The sequence below is a fragment of the Polypterus senegalus genome, chromosome 7 (genome assembly GCF_016835505.1).
Source record: "Polypterus senegalus isolate Bchr_013 chromosome 7, ASM1683550v1, whole genome shotgun sequence".
Taxonomy (NCBI): Eukaryota; Metazoa; Chordata; class Cladistia; order Polypteriformes; family Polypteridae; genus Polypterus; species Polypterus senegalus.
Genome location: NC_053160.1, coordinates 184,592,718 through 184,618,770, shown reverse-complemented (window position 1 = coordinate 184,618,770; position 26,053 = coordinate 184,592,718). Strand labels below are relative to the sequence as shown.

Genomic DNA, 26,053 nt, shown 5'->3' with positions numbered 1-26,053 from the left:
GGAGGCCTACAGGCCACACCGGGGGGACAGCAGCCTGAGTAGCACTTGGTCATCCATCATATAACCGGCTATTTGGCGACAGACACCTGGCAAGTGAGATGCTGCCGTCATTTCATTATTACGTTAGCGACAGACCCCACAGCAGTCCCAAGTGAACACAAATTACAAAGATGGGACAACAGAATTGTGTTGTGTCTAAAGAGGATCGATGGGACTGCAGTTCACCTGCTTCTTTAGTTCCAGCTGAACTTCCCAACTTGCCGGCAGGCAGAAAGGAAACGTGAGCAACTTTGACAATAGTGTGTTAGCCGGACCTCTTGGGTGAGTTCAAATACTTGGGATCAACGGTACAGAGTAATGGGGATTGTGGAAGAGAAGTGAAGAAGAGAGTGCAGGCAGGGTGGGAGGCTGGAGAAGAGTGTCAGGAGTGATTTGTGACAGACGGGTATCAGCAAGAGTGACAGGGAAGGTCTACAGGATGGTAGTGAGACCAGCTATGTTATATGGGCTGGAGACGGTGGCACAGGAGACAGAGCTGGAGGTGGCAGACTTAAAGATGTTAAGATTTGTATTGGGTGTGACGAGGATGGACAGGATTAGAAAATGAGGACATTAGAGGGTCTGCTCAGGTCGCGAGATTGCGTTGGTTTGGACATGTGCGGAGGAGAGATACTGGGTATATTGGGAGAAGGGTGCTAAAGAGGGAGCTACCAGGACATTCTCCCAGAAGCATTGTGGCTTGTCAATATGCATTTGAGCAAATACTAGCTTGGCATTTTTACAGTGGAGTCCTCCTTAGTTTTCTTTCATTGAGCCCATTGTCACTCAAAAAGCAACAGATGGTGCGATCAGACACTGATGGGCCGCGACCTTGGAGTTCAACTTGTATATGTCTGGGTGTTGTCCTCGGCTTTTTGTCTACCATTCTCAGTCTCCTTCTACCCATTCTGGGGTTGATTTTCCTATATATATACATATGAATATACACATATATAAATATATATATATATACTGTGACGGATGGCCGGGGCCCATGCCCAGCCGGGACACCACATCAACACTTGGTTCGGCGGAACAGCCATGGGCTACACACTACTTCCCCTGGAAAGCTTGGTGGCAGCTCCCCTGGGTTGCATTGGGGCCAGAGTCATGGGACCTTGGAGCTCAGCCTTGTTTGGACTCCGTGGCCACCGGCAGGGGGAGCTGCATGGCTTAACGAGCCCGGGTGGGCTGGAAAACAGCCACACCTGGAAGTGCAGCCTGAATTAGGTTAATTATCACCTGAAGCACTTCTGGGTGGGCTATAAAAGGAGCCAGCAGCCACCACTCCGGGAGCCAGAGTCATGAGGAGGAGGAGGAGGAGGAGGAGGAGGAGGAGGAGGAGGAGGAGTGGTGGTGGTGGTGGTGGTGGTAAAGAGAAGTGTGTGCCTTTTGTTGTTGATTTGTGTTTTGTGGGACTGTGCTGTGCCTGTGGGATACGAGGAAGACGTGCCCCACAGGTGAAGAAGATAAATCTTTGTTTATTTTTACGAGTATCTCCCTGTCTCTTTGTGCCTGGTCGGGTGCCTACAAAGCTCCATTTTCACAATACACACACACTCATATATATATATATATATATATATATATATATATACACACACACACACACACACATACATATTATATATATATTGTGGACTTGGCCCGGACACAGACAGGCGGACATGTTGTATCTCAACCAGCACACGTTTATTTACAATAATTTACAATTATTTCAACGGTCACACAGACCCAAATAATGGTCACTAAGACCCAGTTTAGTGCACAATACGCCCCAATACACAGTCCTGGCCACAAATGCCTCTCTTCGGGCCGCCTCCACACCTCCTCTGTGCTTCGTCCTGCCTCCTCCTGACTCCAGCCCTGAATGAATGGAGACGGCCCCTTTTAAACAGTCCCCGGATGAGCACCAGGTGTTCCCAGCATTCCTCCCTTGGCCACGCCCCAGTGTGGCGGAAGTGCTGGCTGTCCTCTCGGCAGCTCTCCGGGTGTCACCCTAAATCTTCCCCCCAGCTCTTTCTGGTGTGGCGGAAGTGCTGGGGCAACAGGTCCCCAAGGCATTGGGGCGCCTCCTGGCAGTGACCACGGGCCCCTACAGGGTAGGGCTTCCATGCCCTCAACCCGTGGCCCCCAGAGCAACCAGGAAGGCGGCCCCACGTGATCCAGGGTGGGCTTTGACCCTCTTCCGGTTCCTCACAGCGTCCCGGCCGGGTCGTTGCCCCTGGCATCCCTGACAATATATATATATATATATATACACACACACACTCATATAATATACAGTATATCTATACACACACACACACACACACACACATATATATATACACACACACTCATATACAGGTGCCGGTCATAAAATTAGAATATCATAACACAGTTGATTTATTTCAGTAATTCCATTCAAAAAGTGAAACTTGTATATTAGATTCATTCATTACACACAGACTGATGTATTTCAAATGTTTATTTCTTTTAATTTTGATGATTATAACTGACAACTAATGAAAGTCCCAAATTTAGTATCTCAGAAAATTAGAATATCAATTAAGACCAATGCAAAAAGGATTTTTAGAAATGTTGGCCAACTGAAAGGTATGAACATGAAAAGTATGAGCATGTACAGCACTCAATATTTAGTGGGGGCTCCTTTGGCCTGGATTACTGCAGCAATGCGGCGTGGCATGGAGTCGATCAGTCTGTGGCACTGCTCAGGTGTTAGGAGAGCCCATGTTGCTCTGATAGTGGCCTTCAGCTCTTCTGAATTGTTGCATCTTCCTCTTCACAATACCTCATAGATTTTCTATGGGGTTAAGGTCAGGCGAGTTTGCTGGCCAATCAAGAACCTTAAACCAGGTACTGGTAGCTTTGGCACTGTGTGCAGGTGCCAGGTCCTGTTGGAAAATGAAATCTGCATCTCCATAAAGTTTCTCAGCAGCAGGAAGCATGAAGTTCTCTAAAACTTCCTGGTAGACGGCTGCATTGACCTTGGACCTCAGAAAACACAATGGACCAACACCAGCAGATGACATGGCACCCCAAACCATCACTGACTGTGGAAACTTTACACTGGACCTCAAGCAACGTGGATTCTGTGCCTCTCCTCTCTTCCTCCAGACTCTGGGACCTTGATTTCCAAAGGAAATGCAAAATTGACTTTCATCAGAGAACATAACTTTGGACCACTCAGCAGCAGTTTTGTCTTTAGTCCAGTCGAGACGCTTCTGACGCTGTCTCTTGTTCAAGAGTGGCTTGACACAAGCAATGCATACGTCTGTGTGTGGTGGTTCTTGAAGCACTGACTCCAGCTGCAGTCCGCTCTTTGTGAATCTCCCCCACAGTTTTGTTTCACAATCCTCTCCAGGGTACAAGCGGTTATCCCTATTGCTTGTACAATTTGTCTACCACATCTTGTCCTTCCCTTCGCCTCTCTATTAATGTGCTTGGACACAGAGCTCTGTGAACAGCCAGCCTCTTTAGCAGTGACCTTTTGTGTCTTGCCCTCCTTGTGCCAGGTGTCAATGGTCGTCTTTTGGACAACTGTCAAGTCAGCAGTCTTCCCCATGATTGTGTAGCCTACAGAACTCGACTGAGAGACCATTTAAGAGTTAATTAGAGTGAGTGTGGCACCAGGTGTCTTCAATATTGAACCTGTTCACAATATTCAAATTTTCCGAGATACTGAATTTAGTTGTCAGTTATAATCATCAAAATTAAAAGAACTAAACATTTGAAATACATCAGTCTGTGTGTAATGAATGAATCTAATATACAAGTTTCACTTTTTGAATGGAATTACTGAAATAAATCAACTTTGTCATGATATTCTAATTTTATGACCGGCACCTGTATATCTGTACACACACACACACACGCATATACAATCATATATATATATATCTATACACATACACACACACATTTATATATATATATATACACACACACGAATAACTATACACGCATGCACACATACATATATATATACTGTATATACACACACACATATATATACACACACACACACACATATATACACACGCACACATATATATACATACACATATATCTACAGTGGTGTGAAAAACTATTTGCCCCCTTCCTGATTTCTTATTCTTTTGCATGTTTGTCACACAAAATGTTTCTGATCATCAAACACATTTAACCATTAGTCAAATATAACACAAGTAAACACAAAATGCAGTTTTTAAATGATGGTTTTATTATTTAGGGAGAAAAAAAAAATCCAAACCTACATGGCCCTGTGTGAAAAAGTAATTGCCCCCTTGTTCAAAAATAATCTAACTGTGGTGTATCACACCTGAGTTCAATTTCTGTAGTTCTGTTCGTCAACTCAAGCTGAAGCGATCTTGGGTGCTGCAACAGGACAATGACCCAAAACACACCAGCAAATCCACCTCTGAATGGCTGAAGAAAAACAAAATGAAGACTTTGGAGTGGCCTAGTCAAAGTCCTGACCTGAATCCAATTGAAATGCTATGGCTTGACCTTGAAAAGGCGGTTCATGCTAGAAAACCCTCAAATAAAGCTGAATTACAACAATTCTGCAAAGATGAGTGGGCCAAAATTCCTCCAGAGCTGTAAAGACTCATTGCAAGTTATCGCAAACGCTTGATTGCAGTTATTGCTGCTAAGGGTGGCCCAACCAGTTATTAGGTTCAGGGGGCAATTACTTTTCACACAGGGCCATGTAGGTTTGGATTTTTTCTCCTAAATAATAAAACCATCATTTAAAAACTGCATTTTGTGTTTCCTTGTGTTATATTTGACTAATGGTTAAATGTGTTTGATGATCAGAAACATTTTGTGTGACAAACATGCAAAAGAATAAGAAATCAGGAAGGGGGCCAATAGTTTTTCACACCACTGTATATATACACACACACACATATATACATATACATATAGAGGAGCAGGAGAAGGGTGGTTTCTTTCACGGACTGGAGGCCATAAGGGAAGGGTCTGGGTGGACAGGTGACCTGGCATGGTTGGTTCCTGGTATATTTCTTGGCCAGGAAGGACAGGGAGGGACTGCCTCTTGGGGTCGGTATCCTTCTGGCGGAGCTCCAGTTTGTACACCAGCAGGGCATCATGAGAGTTGTAGTCCTGATCGACAGCCATGTCAAATGCATGCAAGTCTGCAGGAGACAATTGCTTTTCAATTTGTCACTTTTCAGGGGGCATGCCGGATTTTTTCAATGAGCTGAATGGCGGCTGACAAATCTGTGCACGTCTGTTGAGCTAATTACATGTTATTCTGTTACATGTAGGTCCTTATATGGGATATTAGATCATCCTGTATTACACCTGATGCTTCACCCCATGTCAAGAGCATCTTTGAGACTGCATCCTACTTCGAGCAGGTAGAGAAAAGTCAATAGAACTGAAAATGTCACCTGAAGGTTTTGTGCGGCACTGGACACACAGCCAGTGGTGATCAAGGAGTACAGAAGAAGGCTCAGCACACCATGTTGGGATAGTAATTCTTTTGGTTTGTCACAGGTCCCCATTATTGTCTGCACTTTGCCATCTTGGATCTTGCATTCTTTTCTCAGGTCGCTTCTGTAAATACATTTGGACGTAACATTAACAGAAATGTGGATACAAAGTGCATTGGGACAGCGGACTTCGTAGTCCAAAATTCCATTCAACTTGTAATGTTTTCTTTTTTTTTTGGAGGGTGGAATTTTATTCTTGGAGTGAAAAAAAAGTAAAGAATAGTTCAGCCCTCGCCTCTCCCATCCCATATTGAAGAGGAAACAGGAAAAAGGAACTCCTCACTCCCTGAGGCTGGACAGCAGCTGAGAGCCGACGGCGGACCTCTCCTCTCCTCTCCTCTCCTCTCCTCTCCTCTCCTGGTCAGATCAGCCCCTCCACTCCACACTGAGCCGACGGTCGCCGTGACCTCAGTCCACAGCCAGTGCTGCTCCCTGGGCGCCTTCACCATCGGAAAAAAGGCAAAATAATGCGTCATGGATTGGGGTCAACAGGCTGGATGGATGAATCCTAAGAAAATAGAATTTCTGGCATTTGCCATGTTTTATCTACACTGGGTGATTTTAGGTAAGTGTGCTTTGGTAGGGCTTAGCAGCCCACATGTTGTGGAGAAAAGAGGAAGATGATGATGATTAATAAAGATGTAATGAATGGCAAAGCTAAATCACCGAAGGGAGTGACTCGGCCATTGAAGTTTCTCTCTTTAGATGATAATTTACATTTTTTGGTCTTTTTTAATGGAGCTTTTATTAGTCTCCCCAGTTGTATGTTAAGTTTTAGCTTTGCATGTGGAGATGACTCCATTTATTTGGCCCATTCATGATGTTTGCTGATCTAAGTCCCTGTGAGTATCATGTGTGTACACCCAATATACAATACTATGTAATAGATCGGGTGGCATGGTGGTGCAGTGGGTAGTGCTGCTGCCTTGCAGTTAGGAGACCTGGGTTCACTGTGTGGAGTTTGCATGTTCTCCGCGTGTCTGCGTGGGTTTCCTCTCACAGTCCAAAGACATGCAGGTTAGGTGCTTTGGTGATCCTAAATTGTCCCTATTGTGTGCCCTGCGGTGGGTTGGCGCCCTGCCTGGAGTTTGTTTCCTGCCTTGCGCCCTGTGTAGACTGGGATTGGCTCCAGCAGACCCCTGTGACCCTGTAGTTAGGATATAGCAGGTTGGATAATGGATGGATAGATGTAATATATCATTAAATAATGTAAACTAGTGTTTACTCTCCCATGTTTTTAAAGTCACACACAGGGGCCAATTTAAACTCATTAATCCAACCAACCTGCATGTCTTTGAACTGCGGGGAGAGCACGGAGAGAACATGCAAACTCCAGGCAGGGCTGTGAACCCCAGTGCCCTTATTGTGAGGCAGCAGAGCTACCCACTGTGCCACCGGGCCACCCCTCTTTGGGTTTCTGTTTATTACATTTTTATTACATTTACATCATTCCTCTTCTTTCATTTTTATTTTGTTTGGACTATTTCACCTCATTTTTGCAGTAAACTTTGAACTAATTTATATTAGGATCAGTGATGATAAAATCGTCTTGTTGTGTTTGCGGGACAATTTCTTGAATGTGAAAAATGAGAGTACAGCTGGGCAAGGCAAAGATATCAGTGAGAGATTAACACTTCTGTATTTATATGTTAAAGTTCATTATTCTTATTCTTATTCTTACTGTTATTATATCCTCTATGAAATGTTATTTCTTATATTGCTGGTTAAAGTCCCACACCTAATGCTACAAGGGTAGGTAGGCTCTCATCCTCCATAACCTTGTATTGGGCACAGACAGTGCGTTTACAAACTGGATAGATGGATGTATTCTGAGCCACGTTTATTTTTATTCTCATTATTATGTATTTATTATTCATAGTGATGGTAATAATTGATTATTAACATTCCTTATAATTTATGCTATGCTGCTGGGATAAGAATAAGCAAACTTTAGAAACGAGTGAAGGAAAGAATGGCTGCATAAGTAGTTATTGGCATAAATGTGCTATTCACTCAATCAGTCATCATTCAACCTGCTATATCCTAACTCAGGGTCAGCTGGAGCCAATCCCAGCTAGCACAGGGCGCAAGGCAGGAACAAATACCACCAGCCCACCACATGGCACAAGCACACACACACCAGGGACAATTTAGGATCACCAATGCACCTAACCTGCATGTCTTTGGACTGTGAGAGGAAACCCACGCAGACACGGGGAGGACATGCAGACTCCATGCAGGGAGGACCCGGGCAGTGAACCTGAGTGTCCTAACTGTGAGGCAGCAGCGCTACCCACTGCGCCACCGGGCCACCCCTCTTTGGGTTTCTGTTTATTACATTTTTATTACATTTACATCATTCCTCTTCTTTCATTTTTATTTTGTTTGGACTGTTTCACCTCATTTTTGCAGCAAACTTTGAACTAATTTATATTAGGATCAGTGATGATAAAATCGTCTTGTTGTGTTTGCAGGACAATTTCTTGAATGTGAAAAATGAGAGTACAGATTGGCAAGGCACAAATATCAGTGAGAGATTAACACTTCTGTATTTATATGTTAAAGTTCATTATTCTTATTATTATTATTATTATTCTTATTCTTACTGTTATTATATCCTCTATGAAATGTTATTTCTTATATTGCTGGTTAAAGTCCCACACCTAATGCTACAAGGGTAGGCTCTCATCCTCCATAACCTTGTAATGGGCACAGACAGTGCGTTTACAAACTGGATAGATGGATGTATTCTGAGCCACGTTTATTTTTATTCTCATTATTATGTATTTATTATTCATAGTGATGCTAATAATTGATTATTAATATTCCTTATAATTTATTGCTTTGCTGCTGTGATAAGAATAAGCAAACTTTAGAAACGAGTGAAGGAAAGAATGGCTGCATAAGTAGTTATTGGCATAAATGTGCTATTCACAACACGAAAAGAAGTAATTAACAACAACTGCAACAATAATAATAATAATAATAATAATAATAATAATAATAATAATAACAATAATAATAATAATAATAATAATAATAATAATGTGTGTGGGTGTGTTTGTGTGTGTCCTGCGGTGGGTTGGCACCCTGCCGGGATTTGTTTCCTGCCTTGCGCCCTGTGTTGGCTGGGATTGGCTCCAGCAGACCCCGTGACCCTGCCAAGAAATGCAGAACATGACAAAGATGGAAACTACTCACCTCCACCATAAAGTAGTGGGATGAGCCTTAGTGTAGTCAGGACACAAACATCTCAGTAGTCATCAGAAAACTGCAATGATAAACAAATTATATTGTAATAATAATAATAATAATAATGATGATGATGATGATGATGATTCGGAAAGGAAGCAATGCCTGCTGACTGATGTAGTGATCATAGATGACAAGAACATGATGCTTAAAGAAGGAGAAGGTTGTTAGGCTCAACAACGTATAAAAACACCTTAAAGGGTACCCAGGGTACGATGCTGACAGGATCTTTCACTTGAACATCTCTGAAACGCAATGGAAGGCAGCCATACTTAGAATGCATTCCAGCTCCTTATGTGCAAAGCATCCAATCATCCATCCATCCATCCATTTTCCAACCCGCTGAACCCAAATACAGGGTCACGGGGGTCTGCTGGAGCCAATCCCAGCCAACACAGGGCACAAGGCAGGAACCAATCCTGGGCAGGGTGCCAACCCACCGCAGATCCAATCATCCAACTTAAAATATTTTATTGAGCACATTTACCTTGGAGTCCTCCCTGCGTGGAGTTTGCATGTCGTCCCCGTGTCAGCGTGGGTTTCTTCCCACAGTCTAAAGACATGCAGGTTAGGTGCATTGGCGATCCTAAATTGTCCGTAGTGTGTGTGTGTGTGTGTGTGCCCCACGGTGGGCTGGCGCCCTGCCTGGGATTTGTTTCCTGCCTTGTGCCCTGTGTTGGCTGGGATTGGCTCCAGCAGACCCCGTGACCCTGTATTCCACCCCTCTTGGGTTTCTGTTTATTACATTTTATTACATTTACATCATTCCTCTTTCATTTTTATTTTGTTTGGACTATTTCACCTCATTTTTGGATAAACTTTGAACTAATTTATATTAGGATCAGTGATGATAAAATCGCCTTGTTGTGTTTATGGACAAAATTTCTTGAATGTGAAAAATGAGAGTACAGCTGGGAAGGCAAAGATATCAGTGAGATTAACACTTCTGTATTTATATGTTAAAGTTCATTATTCTTATTCTTATTCTTACTGTATTATATCCTTGAAATGTTATTCTCATATTGCTTTTAAAGTCCCACACCAATGCTACAGGAGGTAGGCTCTCATCCTCCATAACTTGTATTAGGGCACAGAGAATGTTCGCTATCAAACTGATAGATGGATGTATTCTGAGCCACGCTTATTTTATTCTCATTATTATGTATTTATATTCAGGTGATGGTAATAATTGATTAACATTCCTTATAATTTATGCTATGCTGCTGGGACAAGAAAAGCAAACTTAGAAACGAAGTGAAGGAAAGAATGGCTGCAGTAAGTAGTTATTGGCATAAATGTGCTATTCACTCAATGGTCATCATTCAACCTGCTATATCCTAACTCAGGGTCAGCTGGAGCCAATCCCAGCTAGCACAGGGGCAAGGCAGGAACAATACCACCAGCCCACCACATGGCACAAGCACACACAATGGACAATTTAGGATCACCAATGCACCTAACCTGCATGTCTTTGACTTGAGAGGAAACCCACGGAACACGGGAGGACATGCAGACTCCATGCAGGGAGGACCCGGGCAGTGAACCTGAGTGTCCTAACTGTGAGGCAGCAGCGCTACCCACGGCCACCGGCCACCCCTCTTTGGGTTTCTGTTTATTACTTTTTTATTACATTTTTTTTTTTTTTTTTTTTTTTTTTTTTTTTTTTTTTTTTTTTTTTTTTTTTTTTTTTTTTTTTTTTTTTTTTTTTTTTTTTTTTTTTTTTTTTTTTTTTTTTTTTTTTTTTTTTTTTTTTTTTTTTTTTTTTTTTTTTTTTTTTTTTTTTTTTTTTTTTTTTTTCCCCCCCCCCCCCCCCCCCCCCCCCCCCCCCCCCCCCCCCCCCCCCCCCCCCCCCCCCCCCCCCCCCCCCCCCCCCCCCCCCCCTGCCTTGGCCCTGTGTTGGCTGATGGCCCAGACCCGATGATAAGATGGCCGTCCAGTCAGCCTGCCGGGTTGCATGCCTGTCGGGCTCCTGATACCACCAAGATAGGATCAAACCAGAATCTGCAAGAGCTGCCAGGACACCGCACAGCCCAAGAAATGCAGAACATGACAAAGATGGAAACTACTCACCTCCACCATAAAGTAGTGGGATGAGCCTTAGTGTAGTCAGGACACAAACATCTCAGTAGTCATCAGAAAACTGCAATGATAAACAAATTATATTGTAATAATAATAATAATAATAATGATGATGATGATGATGATGATTAGGAAGGAAGCAATGCCTGCTGACTGATGTAGTGATCATAGATGACAAAGAACATGATGCTTAAAGAAGGAGAAGGTTAGGCTCAACAACGATATAAAAAACTGCGCAAAAAAGTGCAGAATGATGCTGACAGGATCTTTCACTTGAATCTCTGAAGCTGCAATGGAAGGCAGCCATACTTAGAATGCATTCCAGCTCCTTATGTGCAAAGCATCCAATCATCCATCCATCCATCCATTTTCCAACCCGCTGAACCCAAATACAGGGTCACGGGGGTCTGCTGGAGCCAATCCCAGCCAACACAGGGCACAAGGCAGGAACCAATCCTGGGCAGGGTGCCAACCCACCGCAGATCCAATCATCCAACTTAAAATATTTTATTGAGCACATTTACCTTGGAGTCCTCCCTGCGTGGAGTTTGCATGTCGTCCCCGTGTCAGCGTGGGTTTCTTCCCACAGCTCTAAAGACATGCAGGTTAGGTGCATTGGCTGATCCTAAATTGTCCGTAGTGTGTGTGTGTGTGTGTGTGCCCCACGGTGGGGCTGGCGCCCTGCCTGGGATTTGTTTCCTGCCTTGTGCCCTGTGTTGGCTGGGATTGGCTCCAGCAGACCCCCGTGACCCTGTATTTATATAAAATGACTGACTGACTGACATTTACCTTGGTTAAAATTATCCAAAATGTATCCAGGGTAAGATCCGTTGCAGTCGAGCTCCAGCCTCACTGAGCCACAGGTTGTGGACCAGCACCAAATTAACATCATTCTGGACCAAAATGTTTGCATGCCAATCAGACAGCTTTGGTGTCACAATCACTCCTAACTCATTTAACAGCTGTGTTTGGTGGGCTCCTCGAGGGGCTTCAAGTGGAGAAGGACAAACTGATTGTCATGGCTGACAGCACACTACTAGCACATAGACTTGTCCTACTCAACTGTAAGAATCCCAGTCTGCCTGTTATAAGTCAGCGGGTAACTGATGTTCTATGCTATCTGAAATTGGAAAAATGTACATTCTTACTTAGAGGATCTGTTCAACACCTTTTGTAAAATATGGTAAGGCCTAATTGGTCAAATCTTAGAAGAAGCATTTATATCAGGGGAAAAGGACGTTCTTCTCCCTTTTTGTTCTATTTTATAGGCCTGCTCAAATTGTCGTCTCTCCTCTCTTTCTCTCAGGCAGGGGATGAATTGTGGTTTGTTAGGTTTGACACGATGGTGTGGAATGTTGTTTTCTACTAATAATACTGTTAAAATAAAAATAATAAAAGAATGAACCTTATGGGGTGGCACGGTGGCGCAGTAGGAAGCACTGCTGCCTCGCAGTAAGGAGACTCGGGTTCGCTTCCCGGGTCCTCCCTGCATGGAGTTTGCATGTTCTCCACGTGTCTTTGTGGGTTTCCTCTCAAAGACATGCAGGTTAGGTGCATTGGCGATCCTAAGTTGTCCCTGAGGTGGGCTGGCACCCTGCCCGGGGTTTATTTCTCATGTTGGCTGGGATTGGCTCCAGCAGACCCCCATGACGCTGTAGTTAGGATATAGCTGGCTGGATAATCACTGACGGACTGACTGAATGAAAAAAGAATGGAATGAACCTTAGCGTAGTCAGGACACAAGACACATCAGCACTCGCCAGAAAACTGCAGTGATAAATAAATGATACTGTACAATAATAATAATAATAATCGCAAAAAGAGAAGCAATGCCTGCTGGTTGATGTCGTACATGACAAGAACATGACACTCAAAGACTGTGAAAAGCAGAGCAAATATTAGAATCTGGAGATCGAGACCAGCAGGATGTGGGACACCAGGACTAGAGCTGCGCCTGTGGTGGTTCTTGTTGCCCTCGGTGGCTCTTGGTCCCATCCAGAATAGGATTCAACAAGAATCCACGGGAGAGGCCAGGACACCACACAGTCCATGAAGTGTGGAAGATGACATTGATAGGAAGTGCACATATTCTCCACAAAGTGCTCTCTGGTCAAGACACAAACACTTTAGAAGGTGCTGGCAAATTATTGTGATAAACAAATAATAATAATAATAATAATAATAATAATAATAATAATAATGGAGTAGTGCACTTGTCGTGTAGAGCTAGCATGTTCTCCCTGTGTCTGTGAGGGTTTCCTCTGATGTCCCATATTCATGCTTGTTAAATTATCTGGAGCTTGTAAACTGGTCCCATATGAGTGACTCTGTCTGTATGTGTGAATGTGTCCTGCACTGGACTGGCACTCCATCCTGACCTGATCCCCACTTTTCTCCTGACTGAACCAGGTTGGGTGCTTTGTATCCCATGCTACTGATACGGACTCTGGCTCTCCGTGACCCTCAATTAGACTAAGAGGGCTTAGGAATTACTCTGACACAAATCCCATAGAATGTCCAGCTGGCTTATTGCACAAAATTTGATAACACGTCCATCTTCTACACTTGCTAATCCAGAGTAGGGTCACTGGAGCAATCATCAGGTACAAGGTAGGGGCAGACTTTGAACAGGGCGTCAGCCCATTATAGGAGGAACACACACACACACACACACGCACGCGCACACACACACGCATATATACACAGACACAAACATGTGCACATACCCACACACGCACACAAACACACACGCACGCGCACACACACACACACACACACAGGCGCACACACACATATACACAGACACACGCACACACACGCATATACACACACACACACGCACACACACCTATACACACACACACGCACACACACATAAACACACATACGCACACACACACGCGCACACACACCTATACACAGACACACGCACACACACACACACACACAAACACACACACACACACACGCACACACACATATACACACACACACACACACGCACACACACAAACACACGCAGCACACACACACACATATATACACAGACACAAACATGTGCACATACCCACACACGCACACACATACACGCGCGCACCCACGCACACACACATATACACAGACACAAACACGTGCACATACCCACACACGCACACACAAACACACACGCACGCACACACACACAGACACACAGACACACGCGCACACACACCTATATACACAGACACATGCACACGCACACACACACACAAACACACACACGCACACACACACAAACACACACACGCACACACACACGCACACACACATATACACACACACGCGCACCCACGCACACACACATATACACAGACACAAACACGTGCACATACCCACACACGCACACACACACACATGCACACACACACACACACACGCACACTCATGCACACACACTGGACGGTACCAGAATTTCAGGATTTTCGGTACCTGAAGAAAACCAGTATATATCTCTGCAACCCTGGAGCTCCAAGAAGGTGGACTTGACTCTAACAGGCACCAATAGAGTCCAGCATTAGACCTTGTGAGCCACTAGGGGGCGCGCCGCCACCTTAACCCCCGACACAGACAGACAGGCAGGCAGGGCTCAGGTTCAATTCAACACCAGTGTTTATTTATAATTAAAAGTGCACAGACCACCAACACCACACCAATATACAGTCCATTCCCTTCCTTGCCGCAAGTCCATCCACCTCCACTCTTCCTCAGGCTTTGTCCACTCCTTCCTCCCGACTCTGGCCCTTCATTGGAGTGAGGCGGCCCCTCTTATTCAGGTCCTGGGAGTGTTCCAGGTGGTCCATCAGTATTACCCAGAATCACTCCCAGGTGCGCTGGAGGTCCTCTACAGGGCTGTTCAGCTCCCCCTGGCGGCCCCCACAGAACCCAACAGGGCTTCACCAAACTACAGTTCCCAACATGCCCTGCAGGACTCCGTGGTGCCACAGCCACGCAGGAGGGCTGCCCTCTAGTGTCCCAGGAGAGGTATTGCCTCACCAATGCCCTCTCTCCTGGTCCTTCCACTCTGCTGGCGTCCCGCCCATCACAACCTCCAGAGCTCCGCCCTTTTACAGTACGGTTAAGATTCGGGTTGTCAGAGGATTATCCAGCTGAAATAATGCCAAGTACTGTCAAGTAAGTTCACTCCACTTACGTAGAGCTCTGTGCTGCACAGATATCAGACTTGAAGAAAATGTCAGCTTTCATCTCAATTCCCCACCCCTCAAAACAAGCCCCCCTCACTATAACCATTGTGGAAAATTGTCCATTAGCTAGACTTCATGAAGAATAAGCACACGCATCCAACTCCATCGGCACTTCAGATTATCAAATGGGGGCCAAAACGCTGCTCTTATGCAATTGGGACTGCATGAAGGATCCCACCCCATTGCTTCTGTGCAATCAGGAAATTGCAGCTTGAAGAGGGAAGCGAGGCGTAGTGAAGTGTGACGGCTCGGCACACCAAGGTGGTGAGCAATCAGCAAGACTGGAGTAAGACGGGGGTTGAAGTCACCCGCTATTTGCTTCAGAACTGTTTTGGTATTGGTACTGAGGTCTAAAAGCTGGCATCAGTGCCAAAGTCAAAATTGTAGGACCGATCCAACACACACACACACACACATCAGAGGCCAATTCAGCATTGACAATCCTCCCAGCTTGCATGTTTTTGGACTGTGAAGAGAAAACCTGAGCACCTGGAGGAAAGGAGACGGGGAGAACATGGAGACTCCACACTGGGAGCACCCAGGAGTCAAACCTCACGCTACTACTGCACCACGCTTGATTTAGATTCATGCTATTTAGAAATAAGGACAAAGTGAATAAAGACTTTTCAATGAAGAAAGAGTAAAGGAGTGACCATGTGCCCTGAATTTCCAACAGCCCTGTTAACTCAGGAGTTGCAACAGCTTCACCAGCAGAGAAAGCAGGAGGCTGACAAATCAAGCAGTGGAGATTAACTCCGTGCTCAGGTCCAAGTTATTTGTCGTTTCTTTTTTTAAACATTCTCTCACAGTATGCGTCCTTTATAACACATCTCATGAATTACTGAACTTTGTTTGAATGGAACCATTGAAACAAAAGAGGAAAAAATACCAGCAGCCATTTCCTGCTCCCTCATTTAAACACACCCTCATTCAAAACCCTAATTAGCAAATAGGAAGCCCACCCAATACAGTACAAGCCTGAGTCCATTTATTTAATGTTTTAATGTTTGCTTGCTTAACATTATAAGTATTTGATAAAGAAATGCAATTTTATTAAACAATCCATACGCTAATGAAGTCTTCAAAATCTACAATAAGTGACAAAGGCTGGGTTATTGGGGAGCACGGTGGCACAGTGGGTAGCGCTGCTGCCTCGCAGTTAGAAGACCCAGGTTCACTGCCCAGGTCCTCCCTACGTGGAGTCTGCATGTTCTCCCCGTGTCTGCATGGGTTTCCTCCCACAGTCCAAAGACATGCAGGTTAGGTGCATTGGCGATCCTAAGTTGTCCCTAATGTGTGTGCCCTGCGGTGGGCTGGCACCCTGCCTGAGGTTTGTTTCCTGCCTTGCGCCCTGTGTTGGCTGGGATTGGCTCCAGCAGACCCCCATGACCCTGTAGTTAGGATATAGTGGGTTGGATTATGGATGGATGGATGTTTGATTATCTTTATTCCTTATTTCTTGATTGTTTTATTTATGTTGGTTAATTTCATTGTGGGTGGCATGGTGGCACAGTGGTGGCGCTGCTGCCTTACAGTTAGGAGACCTGGGTTCGCTTCCCAGGTCCTCCTTGCATGGAGTTTTCATGTTCTCCCTGTGTCTGCGTGGGTTTCCTCCCACAGTCCAAAGACATGCAGGTTGGGTGCATTGGCGATCCTAAGTTGTCCCTAATGTGTGTGCCCTGAGGTGGGCTGGCACCTTGCCCAGGGTTTATTTCTTGTGCTGGCTGGGATTGGCTCCAGCAGACCCCCATGACGCTGTAGTTAGGATATAGCTGGTTGGATAATCATAAATTCTCCCTGGTGTGTGTGTGCCCTGCGGTGGGCTGGCGCCCTGTCTGGGGTAATTAAGGAAAAAGAAAGAACTAAGGGGGGTCTGAGTCAAGTTAATTAAAACTAAGGCAGAACAAGTTAATTAGTAGCAAAAACTGGTCACTTATGAAGAAGGTGGTTAGAATGAAAACCTACAGCCACTGCGGCCCTCCAGGCCCGGAGTTCGGCGCCCCTGCTCTAGCATGACAAACATTTGTAGGAATAACTTTTCAAAACTGGGGTGACATAATTAACTTATTCAATTATGAACATATTATCTTTGTCAGAAGTATTTGCATGCAAATGATGTAAAAGACCTGCGGTGCACTGGCGGCCTGCCCAGGGTTTGTTTTCTGCCTTGCGCCCTGTGTTGGCTCCAGCAGACCCCCGTGACCCTGTAGTTAGGATATAGCAGGTTGGAAAATGGATGGATGGATGGATTTTGTAGTCTTAACTGAAAATGAGGAAGCTTTGACCTAAATTTCCAATTTTCCCAGGAGTTATTGCCACGAAGCCTATTCATTATAAGGATTGAAAGGATAGATTAGATATACTTTACTCTCTTTCTCTCCTCCCCTATTTTTATTTATTATACTACATATTTATTGACTACTAGCTAACCCGCGTGCCATACAATAAGCATAATCAAACGGTTTTTAATGATTTTTAGGCACAGGGAGAAAATGAACATTTGAAAAATTAATGAAATTAATCAGCAAGAAAAGCAACATTGTAACAATGCACGGAATGAACCAACACAGTAAAACAGTTTGCTATGGTGCACGCCATGGTGCACGCGGTCGTGCGTCGTAACCGAAAACTCGGTTTGTAAAGACTGCTTACTTCATTGTGTTTTAACCTCAGTTGTACAGGATTGTTTCAAGGGTCCCATGGGATACCCCTCGCAAACCGTTTTACACGCTGCATATAGCGATTCACCTCCGCGAGAAACATGCCTCTATGAACAGTCAAGGTGGCTCGGAGGTGCCAGGAGTTGGTGGGCGTGGCTCCTTCTGCGTATCTGCTCCTTTGGGCATGCGCCATGGGCGTTTCACTTGTGGGCGGCTCAGTGAGTCCACGCCCCTTCCAGCGTGCTTTCCATGGTTGTCTTGCCTTAGTGAATTTTATATAGATTGCCTCAATGTTCATATTGCTTACCACACGTCATATTGCTGCTACTTCTGTCTTGTCTTGTTTGTGTTTTAATTTTAAATTTTAATTCTAATTTTAATTTATTATTTGCACATCATGTTGCTACACTGTGTGCCCTGAGCTTCACAATTTCGTCTATCTGTATACTTGTATCTGGTTGAGATCACAATAAAGTTCGCTTTGACTTTGACATTTGCTTTTGTGTGAACGTAAAGTTTGTCCTAATAGGATTTTTTTAAAATTACAGGTAGCTGTAAATTTTTTGCCGAGCGTGCCTTCCGTAAATGGAATTAGAACACAATAAATAGTTCATCAAGCTCTTTGAGCTTGAGCTGTGACTCAGAGAAGTCCCTCTGTTGCATTGAGATCCTGAGGAGCTTCATCTTTTCTGTTCAAAGTCATTTTTTATTTACTTATTTTTTTTTTTTTTTCCTCTGCTTTGTTTTGCACAAAATCTACAAATGGCGACTTTCAAAATATGGACAGAGTATGTACCGGATTTATTGAACACACAAACATTAGGATGCTTTTCTTCAAACTGACATCCACATGGACGTGGAATAAGTGACCGAGTGGAGTGGTAGACAGGAAGACTTTAAGGACTTTGAAAACTCGACTTGATGTTATTTTGGAAGAATTAAGTGGATAAGACTGGTGAGCTTTACTGGGCTGACTGGCCTGTTCTCGTCTAAATCTTCCGATGCTGCGGTGCACAAAACGCAAACTGTTGTCGGCTATTTGTGATGTTTCTGCCTAATAAAACAATTCCATGATACGCCCACGGGAAGTTTTATTGACATGTTTAATATGCTTAAAGGTTTGCAGTGTGAAACACAAACAACCAGACAAACTGAAAATTGAAAGAACGTAACGAATTATCCTCTGATCTCGAGCAATGCAAACCCCACACAGGGAGGACCCGGGAAGCAAACCCAGGTCTGCTTACTGCGAGGCAGCAGGACTACCACTGCGCCATCTTGCTGCCCGTGTTTAAAAGTATGAAAGGAATTAGTACAGTGGATCCAGGAATATGATTGTGCCTTCAACAAGGGCCGGCGAGCTTTGTTGGGCTGAACTGCCTGTTCTCATCTACATTGTGCTAATGTTCTAATGGGAGACTTGGACGGCAGACATGCTTGGGCAGATGAGGTTTGACGTCAGTGTGATGATGCGGGTCCGCTCCACACTCCCATCCGTCTTTATGGGAGCCCTTGAACCCAACACCGTCGATAATGTCACCGAGATGAGCTGACAAATGAAGACAAATCTCACATGAAGCCAGGGGATATATCCAAAAAGTGCATACGTGCTTTTATTAAAAAAATCAAAACGAAGTGCAGTGCATCAGTTTCAATAAATATTCCATAAAACCAGTGTCCAGCGGGGATTAAAAAAAAATAATACATAAATCCTTTAAAATCTGAAGTAAAAAAAAAATGTGCAGAAGTTAAAATACAGTCTCTCTCTCTCTCTCTCATTTTACTCTCCGGCCCACCTCCGTGTCTTTCTCCCCGGCTCACCCATTGCTCCATAAGCCGGCGGAGACCCCAATAGCCACGAGCACCTTAAGCCAACCGCCGTGTTGGCCTCTTGGCGGACGTCGCTGCCAGACCATCGAGGTCGGCTCTCCTCCCTTCATTTTTCGCGCACCCGTAGTCGCTCATCGGATCTCTCGGGAGGACACCTACCCTGCTCACCCCACTCACTCGAACAATCAGTGGGGGCGAACGAGCCCCCAGAGCGCATCAGCCTAACACTCCTTCACAGGGCCCCAGCGCGTGGTGTCTCCACTTTCTAGGTGGCCAGATCATAACTTTATACCTGCTGTTTGCCGTCCTTCAACCTCACGCTTTCTCTTTTCCTCAATCCTTCCATTTCTCTCCCCCCTTGGTGTCAACCCATATATACAGTGGTGTGAAAAACTATTTGCCCCCTTCCTGATTTCTTATTCTTTTGCATGTTTCTGATCATCAAACACATTTAACCATTAGTCAAATATAACACAAGTAAACACAAAATGCAGTTTTTAAATGATGGTTTTTATTATTTAGGGAGAAAAAAATCCAAACCTACATGGCCCTGTGTGAAAAGTAATTGCCCCTGAACCTAATAACTGGTTGGGCCACCCTTAGCAGCAATAACTGCAATCAAGCGTTTGCGATAACTTGCAATGAGTCTTTACAGCGCTCTGGAGGAATTTTGGCCCACTCATCTTTGCAGAATTGTTGTAATTCAGCTTTATTTGAGGGTTTTCTAGCATGAACCGCCTTTTAAGGTCATGCCATAGCATCTCAATTGGATTCAGGTCAGGACTTTGACTAGGCCACTCCAAAGTCTTCATTTTGTTTTTCTTCAGCCATTCAGAGGTGGATTTGCTGGTGTGTTTTGGGTCATTGTCCTGTTGCAGCACCCAAGATCGCTTCAGCTTGAGTTGACGAACAGATGGCCGGACATTCTCCTTCAGGATTTTTTGGTAGACAGTAGAATTCATGGTTCCATCTATCACAGCAAGCCTTCCAGGTCCTGAAGCAGCAAAACAACCCCAGACCATCACACTACCACCACCATATTTTACTGTTGGTATGATGTTCTTTTTCTGAAATGCTGTGTTCCTTTTACGCCAGATGTAACGGGACATTTGCCTTCCAAAAGTTCAACTTTTGTCTCATCAGTCCACAAGGTATTTTCCCAAAAGTCTTGGCAATCATTGAGATGTTTCTTAGCAAAATTGAGACGAGCCCTAATGTTCTTTTGCTTAACAGTGGTTTGCGCCTTGGAAATCTGCCATGCAGGCCGTTTTGCCCAGTCTCTTTCTTATGGTGGAGTCGTGAACACTGACCTTAATTGAGGCAAGTGAGGCCTGCAGTTCTTTAGACGTTGTCCTGGGGTCTTTGTGACCTCTCGGATGAGTCGCCTCTGCGCTCTTGGGGTAATTTTGGTCGGCCGGCCACTCCTGGGAAGGTTCACCACTGTTCCATGTTTTTGCCATTTGTGGATAATGGCTCTCACTGTGGTTCGCTGGAGTCCCAAAGCTTTAGAAATGGCTTTATAACCTTTACCAGACTGATAGATCTCAATTACTTCTGTTCTCATTTGTTCCTGAATTTCTTTGGATCTTGGCATGATGTCTAGCTTTTGAGGTGCTTTTGGTCTACTTCTCTGTGTCAGGCAGCTCCTATTTAAGTGATTTCTTGATTGAAACAGGTGTGGCAGTAATCAGGCCTGGGGTGCTACGGAAATTGAACTCAGGTGTGATACACCACAGTTAGGTTATTTTTAACAAGGGGCAATTACTTTTTCACACAGGGCCATGTAGGTTTGGATTTTTTTCTCCCTAAATAATAAAACCATCATTTAAAAACTGCATTTTGTGTTTACTTGTGTTATATTTGACTAATGGTTAAATGTGTTTGATGATCAGAAACATTTTGTGTGACAAACATGCAAAAGAATAAGAAATCAGGAAGGGGCAAATAGTTTTTCACACCACTGTATACATCACCTCATGCGTCTCTGTGGGCGCAGCGCCTTAATTACATGCCCCAGGAAGCCAATGAGGTAATCTGGAACGACCGCACCCTCACATGCAGGTGCGACTCGCGCCAACCACCTCATTAACTCCATTCGCGCCCATGGAGAACGGCACGGCTATACGGATTGAAAACCTGGCCCTTCTTTTCGAAGCCGCGGACCCGCTATACCATAGTCAGTATATGTAAAGTGTTACATTTAGGAAGTAAAAATGTTAGGTTTGAATACACAATGGCAGGTCTGAAAATTGAAAGGATGTATTATGAGAAGGACTTAGGAGTCATAGAGGACTCGACACTATCGACCTCCAGACAGTGTTCAGCAGCCATTAAGAAGACTAACAGAATGTCAGGTTATATAGCGCCTTGATGTGTGCAGTACAAGTCACAGGAGGTTCTGCTCAAGCTTTATAACACACTGGTGAGGCCTCATCTGGAGTACTGGGTGCAGTTTCGGTCTCCATTGAGAAGGTCCTGGGAGTCATGGTGGACTGGTCACTGTCAGCATCTAAGCAGAGGGCAGAAGTGATCAAAAATGGTTATAGGATGTTAGGTTATAAAGCACCTTGATGTGTGGAGTACAAGTCAAGAGAGTTTATCTTTAAGTAAATATAAAGTGTTACATGTAGGAGCTAAAATGTGAGGTTTGAATACACAATGGGAGGTCTGAAAATTTGAAAGTCCACCTTATGAGAAGGACTTAGGAGTCGTGGAGGACTCGACACTATCAAGTGGCAAACAGTGTTCAGAAGCCATTGAGAAGGCTAACAGAATGTCAGGTTATATAGCGCCTTGACATGTGGAGTACAAGTCACAGGAGGTTCTGCTCAAGCTTTATAACACACTGGTGAGGCCTCATCTGGAGTACTGGGTGCAGTTTGGATCTCCATTGAGAAGGGCCTGGGAGTCACGGTGGACTGGTCACTGTCAGCATCTAAGCAGAAGACAGAAGTGATCAAAAATGCTTTTAGGATGTTAGGTTATATAGCGCCTTGAGGTGTGGAGTACAAGTCAAGAGAGCTTATCTTTAAGTAAATATAAGGTGTTACATGTAGGAGCTAAAATGTGAGGTTTGAATACACAATGGGAGGTCTGAAAATTTGAAAGTCCACCTTATGAGAAGGACTTAGGAGTCGTGGAGGACTCGACAGTATCAAGTGGCAAACAGTGTTCAGAAGCCATTGAGAAGGCTAACAGAATGTCAGGTTATATAGCACCTTGATGTGTGGAGTACAAGTCACAGGAGGTTTATCTTTAAGTAAATGTAAAGTATTAAGCGCAGGTGCTAAAAACATGAGGTTTCAATACAAAATGGGAGGTTTGAAAACTCGAAAGTCCACCTTATGAGAAGGATTTAAGAGTCGTAGTGGAGTTTAAGCTATCGACTTCCTGACAGTGTTCAGAAGCCATTAAGAAGGCTTACAGAATGTTAGGTTATATAGCGCTTTGATGTGTGGACTACAAGTCACAGGAGATTATGCTCGAGCTTTATAACACACTGGTGAGGCCTCATCTGGAGTCCTGTGTGCAGTTTGGGTCTCCATTGAGAAGGACCTGGGAGTCATGGTGGACTGGTCACTGTCTATATCTAAGTAGTGGACAGAAGTGATCAAAAATGGTTATAGGATGTTAGGTTACAGTATATAGCGCCATGAAGTGTGGAGTACAAGTCAAGGGAGTTTATCCTTCAGTAAATGTTGAGTATTAAATGTAGGGGCTAAAAATGTGAGGTTTGAATACACAATGGGAGGTCTGAAAATCAAAAGTCAAACATATGAGAAGGATTCAGGAGTCGTAGAGGACTCAACACTATCAACTGCCAGTCAGTGTTCAGAAGCCATTAAGAAGGCTTACAGAATGTCAGGTTATATAGCGCCTTGATGTGTGGACTACAAGTCACAGGAGGTTCTGCTCGAGCTTTATAACACACTGGTGAGGCCTCATCTGGAGTCCTGGGTGCAGTTTGGGTCTCCATTGAGAAGGACCTGGGAGTCATAGTGGACTGGTCACTGTCTATATCTAAGCAGAGGACAGAAGTGATCAAAAATGGTTATAGGATGTTAGGTTATATAGCGCCTTCATGTGTGGAGTACAAGTCAAGGGAGTTTATCTTTAAGTAAATGTAAAGTATTACATGTAGGGGCTAAAAATGTTAAGTTTGAAAACACAATGGGAGGTCTGAAAATCGAGACTATGCCTTCTGAGAAGGACTTAGAAGTCACAGTGGACTCTACGCTATCAACTGCCAGTCAGTGTTCAGAAGCCATTAAGAAGGCTAACAGAATGTCAGGTTATATAGCGCCTTGATGTGTGGAGTACAAGTCACAGGAGGTTCTTGTCGAGCTTTATAACACACTGGTGCGGCCTCATCTGTGTGCAAGGGTCTGAATACTTCTATGAAAGCCAAATTTCAGTTTTTGATTTTTCATAAATTTTGTCTTCACTTGGTCATTAAAAATTGTTGAGTGTAGACCGATGTGCAAAAATTGCAGATCTATCCATTTCAAATGAAATCTACGACACAGTAAAGTGTGCAGAAAGTGAAAGGGTCTGCCGACTTTCTGAATCCACTGTTGTGATACGACGGTATAAAAATAAAACAGCCCTGGGAGGTAGCCAATGTCCCTTTAATAACTTTCACTTTATTGTCAAATAGTTTTGGAACAGATCAACGCAACATTTGCACTGTTTTTGCAATCTGAATAGACTGGCAAGTAAAGGAATATCAGGCTGCCAGATAAAAATAGAAAACAGCGGAGACGGCTGCACTTTGAGTTACAAGTCTGTTTGTGGGCTAATAAATGTAACACATGTGAGGATTACCAAAGGAAAAAAATGTTATTTGCACTTTATCAACACCCTTTGCTGTAGTGGAAAAGGCAAACTTAACATCTGTGCACCATGTGAATAAAATTAGGTCGGGCCTTTTCTGGAAATGTTAGAAATTACAGAACTGCTGTAATGAGTGGAGAGGGTGCATATGTCTGCAAACAATCACCCAATCTCCATCCATCCATTCTCTTCCGCTTATCCGAGGTCGGGTCGCGGGGCAGCAGCTTAAGCAGAGAAGCCCAGACTTCCCTCTCCCCGGCCACTTCTTCCAGCTCTTCCAGGAGAATCCCAAGGCGTTCCCAGGCCAGCCGGGAGACATAGTCCCTCCAGCGTGTCCTGGGTGTTCCCCGGGGCGTCCTCCCGGTTGGACGTGCCCGGAACACCTCACCAGGGAGCCATCCTGATCAGATGCCCGAGCCACCTCATCTGACTCCTCTCGATGCGGAGGAGCAGCGGCTCTACTCTGAGCCCCTCACGGATGACTGAGCTCCTCACCCTATCTTTAAGGGAAAGCCCAGACACCCTGCGGAGGAAACTCATTTCAGCCGCTTGTATTCGCGATCTCGTTCTTTCGGTCACTACCCGTAGCTCATGACCATAGGTGAGGGTAGGAGCGTAGATCGACTGGTAAATTAAAAACTTTGCCTTACGGCTCAGCTCCTTTTTCACCACGACAGACCGATGCAGAGCCCACATCACTCTGGATGCCGCACCGATCCGCCTGTCGATCTCACGCTCCATTCTTCCCTCACTCGTGAACAAGACCCCGAGATACTTGAACTCCTCCACTTGGGGCAGGATCTCTCCCCCAACCCTGAGAGGGCACTCCACCCTTTTCCGGCTGAGGACCATGGTCTCGGATTTGGAGGTGCTGATTCTCATCCCAGCCGCTTCACACTCAGCTGCGAACCGCTCCAGAGAGAGCTGAAGATCACGGCCTGATGAAGCAAACAGGACAACATCATCTGCAAAAAGCAGTGACCCAATCCTGAGTCCACCAAACCGGACCCCTTCAACACCCTGTCTGAGCCTAGAAATTCTGTCCATAAAAGTTATGAACAGAATCGGTGACAAAGGGCAGCCCTGGCGGAGTCCAACTCCCACTGGAAACGGGCTCGACTTACTGCCGGCAATGCGGACAAAGCTCTGACACCGGTTGTACAGAGACCGAACAGCTCTTATCAGGGGGTCCGGTACCCCATACTCCCGGAGCACCCTCCACAGAATTCCCCGAGGGACACGGTCGAACGCCTTTTCCAAGTCCACAAAGCACATGTAGACTGGTTGGGCAAACTCCCACGCACCCGCCAGGATCCTGCTAAGGGTGTAGAGCTGGTCCACTGTTCCACGACCAGGACGAAAACCACACTGTTCCTCCTGAATCCGAGGTTCGACTATCCGACGGACACTCCTCTCCAGAACCCCTGAATAGATTTTTCCAGGGAAGCTGAGGAGTGTGATCCCTCTATAGTTGGAACACACCCTCCGGTCCCCCTTTTTAAAGAGGGGGACCACCACCCCGGTCTGCCAATCCAGAGGCACTGTCCCCGATGTCCATGCAATGTTGCAGAGACGTGTCAACCAAGACAGTCCTACA

At 44.8% G+C, this 26,053-nt stretch overlaps 1 protein-coding gene across 1 annotated transcript in view; it reads left to right on the top strand.

Annotated features, from left to right (window-relative positions):
• The first annotated feature begins 5,831 nt into the window (after positions 1-5,831).
• The window catches only part of tek (TEK tyrosine kinase, endothelial), a 126,167-nt gene continuing 105,945 nt past the window's right edge, over positions 5,832-26,053 (top strand). The window contains exon 1 of the mRNA XM_039759703.1: positions 5,832-6,126. Within this exon, the coding sequence (XP_039615637.1) occupies positions 6,036-6,126 (91 nt within the window). The 5' untranslated portion in view covers positions 5,832-6,035. The remainder of the gene's footprint in view (positions 6,127-26,053) is intronic.